Here is a 5,781-nt window from a genome sequence, read left to right as displayed (position 1 = left end):
CAGTTTCCCAGTTGAAACTGTGGTTGAGTCTGTCCATGTGCTGTGAGATGAAGGAGTTTTCATTGTGTCTTCTGACTGCCAGTTGGTGTTCGTGGATGCCCTCTGCTGCTCTTCTGCCCACCTATCCTGCATAGTGGCTCTTACAGTCCTTACACTATCTGTTGTAGATGACTCCTGATTTTTCCTTCTTGGGCTACTGGGTCTTTTGGTTTGCTTAAGATGTTCTGGAGGGCTTTGGTGGGTTTGTGTGCTATGGTGATGCTGTGTGGTTGTAACAGTCTGTTGGTGGTTTCTGAGATGTTTCTGATGTATGGTAGTTATCTTTTTCATAGCTGGTATTGGTTGTTCTGTAGTGGTTGTAGCTACAGCACAACCAACACAAGCTATGAAAAGGATAACATCTTGGATCCAAAGATTGGACACTTCCATATGGAGTGTTAGCACTGCTCTGGAAGCAAGGCTGTGTCCCTGGATCCCCATCCTAGCATCTCTTCTGAGTGGCGGGGCCACATTTTTTTTGGCTCAATGGGCCAACATCTTAGTTTTTGGGATAGCAGAACTTCTTGATTATGGCCCCTGGAGCTCCTTAAGATCCAGCAACAAAACAGAGACAGTAGTCAAATGACTTATTTATTTGCATTTTTATCTTGTTCAAGAAATCCACAGGGGGATGTATGATTGTGCTTCAAGCAAACTTGAAAGACAGAATGCTGATGTCTCCATCCACTGCAAAGTACTGTGCAGAATTAAGCCCAAGACGGTTGGGGAAGCTGATTTCTTGCTGTCCATTTATCTTCACCTTTATCTCCCCATGTTGGAAGAAGATACAGATCTATTGAGAACAGGGAAACAGGTTAATTCCTTGATGATCCACAGAAAGTGGAAATCCAGATCCTTCCTTCACCCCATCCAGATCCTCCCTTCACCCCTAAGCTGAATTAGGTTTGGAGGCAGAACCACCACTTCATCTACTGGTAGTCCTCAACTTACAACCATTTGTTTAAAGACTGCTTGAAGTTATGACAGCACTGAAAAAAACGTGAATTACGACTGGTCCTTGCTCTTATGACTGTTGCAGCATCCCAATGGTCGCGTGATCAAAATTCAGGCGCTTGGCAAACAGCATGTATTTACGATGGTTGTAGTGTCCCAGGGTCATGTGATCACCATTTGCGACTTTTCCACCTGGCTCCCAACAAGCAAAATCAACAGGGAACCGCATAATTCACTTAACTACCATGGCAAAAAAGGTTATAAAATCGGGTGCAACTCCCTTAATCACCGCATTGCTTAGCAATGGAAGTTCTAGTACCAATTGTGGTCATAAGTCGAGGACTACCTGTATTTTGCCTATGGATGACCAATTCATTGCTCCAGTTATGGGGATAAATATATTAGCAGGACCAAGGCAGGATTTTGCTTTATTTTTAAAAAATATTCAAAGAGTGGCTCACTCTTTTTTGTATGCTTTTTGGCTTTATTCTTTTCTTTCCTTATGCCATCCTTTTGTATTTTTACTATGGCTTGGGCCTCCCTGGATACCTGAACTACTTGTAGTTTAGGAATTATCTATCTTCCTCAGATTCTAGGAGGCAATAAGGCAACACTCAGATTTTGTGGGGAAACTCAGAAGAGCCATGGTTTCCAGAAATGTAGCAGAGTTAGTCTATCATGGCATCCTTCGATTAACATGTTTATCGCATGTAATATATTGTGGACAATTCCCTTGGCATCTGTCAGGCTTTCTTTTCCACCCGGCTTTAAAAAATTAGGTCTTTTTAATTAAAAAGAAAATGAAAATCAAAGCAGCATTCTGTGAAGCAAAGCATCAGCCTTTAACGCTTCACTTCTGAGCCATGTGGACATACTTAGAAAATAAGAGTGGCTTTGGAAGCCTGCCTAGGGTGCAACCTTATCACCTGCCATCTACAGTGGTACATTGATGGCTCAAAACAGAGGGCATCTGTAATGACTGCCAGTTTGTGAAAATGCCCATCCTATGCTCCAGTTCCACATGTGCCTACTTGCCTCCAAAGATGGTTCCTTCCAATATTGCTGTTGGCTGACAGAGGGATCATATTGTATTCCACAAAGCTAGAAGCTTTAGTAACATTGACTCATTACAAGCAAGGACACAGACAGAGTGTGATTTTCTCCCCTTCCTCGGAGCTATCCAACATGCTGGAAGACCATAGGTTATGCTTTGGGCCTTGGTTTTGAGAACTTCTCTCCCCTTCCATTGAGTTTTTCAAAGCTACTTGATACACTCTCTTCTACATCCTTCTTCTTGAAGATGGCTCTGAAGGCTGGCATGATCAGAACACAGCTCAACCTTTTACAGGAGAAGCTTGGTGCTTCAGTGACCACTGGTTTCCATGTTGGGGGAAGTGACATCACATGTGCACATGTCATCATGCAAATGATGGAATTTCCCCTATGATGCCATTAGCCTGTGACATCACCTTGGCCCTTACCTATTTCAATCAATCTTCCTTTCTCTTTGCAGTCTCTCACTTGTTCTCAGCCATAGGATGAGCTCATACTAAGCTTTGTTAAGCACATTGACACCACAAGTGTGCTTGAGCATAGTTATGTAATAGAAAACCATCTCACGTAAGATAAATCATCTTAATGTTTCTGGCCTGGTTCACAGAGCATGCTAAGTCAATGGCTGGTTCCTACCTTATGCTAAACCACAATCCATTCAACTTCATTTTAACCTAGAGTAATGAATTCAGCCTGAAAGTCCTCTCTACTCCCTAGAAAAAAGTGACTGAGAAGTGTCTTGGTAGCAGCAGCTGACATCCTTAAGATTTCCAACATGGTGCCCCCAGTGGCATTTCACACCGGCCAGCCAAGAAGATCCGACAAAACTTCAGAGAAAGGACCATGTCCAACACTCAGCAGCATCTTTTAAAGAGATCCCAAATTTTGGAATTGACACTTCAGTGCCTTAATGCTTCTCCTGACCTTAGTTTCAGCTCCTTCATGGAACGGGAACTGCGATGGTCGCTGCTCTGCACCCCACGTGCCATTCGACTTGGAATTGCACACAATCTTCCTGATGTCTCCAACAGCTTCAAAGCGAGCATTTAGGTGAAGGGCTAGATTTGAATCATCCTGACCCAAGTTGAGGGAAAAACTAACAAAGGGAAGGGAGACACATTAAAAACAAGTTTCTTAAGCCAACTTCAAAAACTGCAGTCCCCTTTGTAGTGGTTTGGCAACAAGGCTGGGCTGGTGCTTGGGCTGGTGCTCAGTCTGGACTTTGGCCATCATAAGGCTTGACTGGTGGTTCGCCTGCATCATGCCCTTCCCGTCCATGCAGGGAAGGCAAGCCTTGGGGCTGACTCCAGGATGAACTGTTCTACCGGTATCTGCTTTTCCTTCTAGAAAATTGGATGCCCTGCTTGTCTTCCTTCCTGCATTCTCCCACTTGACCCTGATAGAGTCCTCTTAATTTTCTTTTCATTTCTCCCCTTTTGAAGCATCACAGCTTCATTGCAGCAGAACCCAGTATGCCACAAGCATTTCACCACCGAGGTGGGACTAGATTCAGCAGGACTTTGTTTAACAAAGCTTTGAAGCATCAAGTTGCATCAACTTCTTTTAATTGCAAAACCAAGGAAAAATATTGCATACGGAGGGCAAGGAATGGGATGAAGCTTCTGGGCCAAAACTGAAAGGCTATCCCCTGGGGGATGCTGAGGGCTGAGAAGGGACCTTTCAGAGAGGGTGAGAAATCATTGGTCAGGGAAAGTTCATTGATTTAAGGGGCACTGATGGCCTAACTCCAAGATTTTTTTTTTAAGGAAGTGGAGAACAGAGTAGCCAAGCACAAAATGGCTACTCAGGGCAGTGACCAGCTGCTGGAGGTGAGGGAACATGCCAAGCCCTGCAGCCAATTGCAGCTGTGTCTGTAACTCAATCAGAAGGAAGCGCTGAAGACTATCCATCCTGAAGGGCTTAAGATGGCTCGGGTTGGAAAGCACCAGTTTTGAATCAGAGCTAGAAAATACAACTGGGGGATACATTTGCTGTGGGATGGGGGCGTTTCTGCACTCAGGAGGGGGGCATACTAGCAATGGGCAGAGCAGAATGTCTGGATCTGCCCTTAGAGGACCCTGGGGGCACAGAAATAGGACTGAGTGCAACGTGGAGTCTGCAGACTATGAGTTGGTTATGTCTGGGTTGAAGGAGAAGGAGGAGAAGAAGGAGGAGGAGGAGGAGGAGGAGGAGGAGGAGGAGGAGGAGGAGGAGGAGGAGGAGGAGGAGGAGGAGGACGACCACTGATTTGAATGCAAGAGAAGCTTACTATGGCTGAAGAATGGTGGGCAGATGGGGAAGCTCAGCCATGAATATTGTTACCCTGTTGTTCTTGCTGATACCAAGTCTTCATAGACAAGCAGAAAGTGAGGTCTGCTCCCAGGGAACCTTCCAAGGGGACTTCTGCACTGGATCCTATGCTGCTTGTCTCCTGTGCTAACACCGGCTGTTTCTTAAGCCAACTTCAGAAATTCCATCCTGGATTGCATTGGGTTGGCAGTGGGGCAAAATTAGGGGGCAACTTCCTTTTGAAGATCAACCAGTGTTGTTGACATTGTGGTTTATTCACCAAACCACAGGTCAGTGTGTAAACCCAATCACTTTATCAGCTCATCCCAAACACAGTTCCTCCCTGAGTGTTGGGATTTGCAAGACCAAAATGACCTTGGGCAAATCTGGGATATTAGAAAAGGCTGCATTAGTTGAAAACAGATTGAAGTGTCTGATAATCCGTCCCCTGACCAGCCAACCATGTTGCCTGTAAAGGTATCGGAACCCAGCTTCAGTCATTTCAAAGAGAAAATATCAATTTTCAGTAATTTAAGAAGGTGTTTTGTTTGCAAGCTGGATGTTTTAAGCTCACTGCCAATGAAAACACTGCACTAATAATTTTTCATATGAGCAGCAGAAGTGGAAAGGGAAGGCTTTGAAGTCTGCCCAAAGCCAAAACAGATCCAATGTAATTTCAGTCCTGCCTAAAGCCAATTAACCATACAGACCTCTTGGCCCCTGGATGTATTTTCCCCTTCAGTCTGATGCAGTCACCAGGCTTCACTGACAAGTTGGAGATTTTCATGTTCTGAAAGAGAAACAAGCAAGTGTTTGTGTTGTGATATCCATGGCTTCCAGGACCAAAACACACATATAATCTCATTTCTCTACACATCCAATGGGATAGGAAACATTCTCCATTATGAATGTCCTACCAAGAAATCCCCTGCATGTCTTCAGGTGTGTTGGGACCTCTCCACCCAGAATTTGTTACAAAAAGTATCAAGGAATTGGAGTATTGCTCACAGATCTGGGACATAAATTCTGGTAGATCCCACAGTGACATCAAAACCATGTCATATGTATCATGATGTCATCATGGTGCAGTGTCTCCTGCCCCACTCCCAGATGCCTAGGACCTGAAGGGCATTAATGAAAGTGTTAACTGCCCATGTTAACAATCCAGCTAATTGCAGTTTCTTCAATTGGTCACTGAATATGTGAATCCCATCTTTTAAGACCTATTCATAGCTTAGTGTAATCTGTGAAGCCAGTCATACTAAGCATGTTTTGTTACCCATGATTTACCCCAAACCCCATAATTAACTGAATTCATGCATCAGCATTAAGCCCAACCAAGGAAAAGTATAATGTCTTTGTGAACGTGTGAATTGGGTTAATTTGAAATTTGAGGAGTGAAATTTGCCTGGCTGGGTAAGATTCCAGCTTCTGTTTGGACTTTGT

General features: G+C 44.3%; 1 protein-coding gene across 1 annotated transcript; it reads right to left on the bottom strand.

The window, feature by feature from the left end:
• Nucleotides 1-626: 626 nt before the first annotated feature.
• Nucleotides 627-5,154, bottom strand: LOC134488925 (16 kDa beta-galactoside-binding lectin-like). Its single transcript, XM_063291280.1, has 3 exons — nt 5,046-5,154; nt 2,971-3,142; nt 627-832 (listed from the first exon to the last, which is right to left on the bottom strand). Exons 1-3 carry the CDS (start codon nt 5,120-5,122, stop codon nt 686-688), a joined length of 396 nt encoding a protein of 131 aa, XP_063147350.1. The 5' UTR covers nt 5,123-5,154; the 3' UTR covers nt 627-685.
• Nucleotides 5,155-5,781: the final 627 nt, after the last annotated feature.

The sequence above is a fragment of the Candoia aspera genome, chromosome 2, assembly GCF_035149785.1.
Source record: "Candoia aspera isolate rCanAsp1 chromosome 2, rCanAsp1.hap2, whole genome shotgun sequence".
NCBI classification, from domain to species: domain Eukaryota; kingdom Metazoa; phylum Chordata; class Lepidosauria; order Squamata; family Boidae; genus Candoia; species Candoia aspera.
Note: the sequence above shows the minus strand (reverse complement) of the source record. Positions and strands in the feature narration are given on the sequence as shown.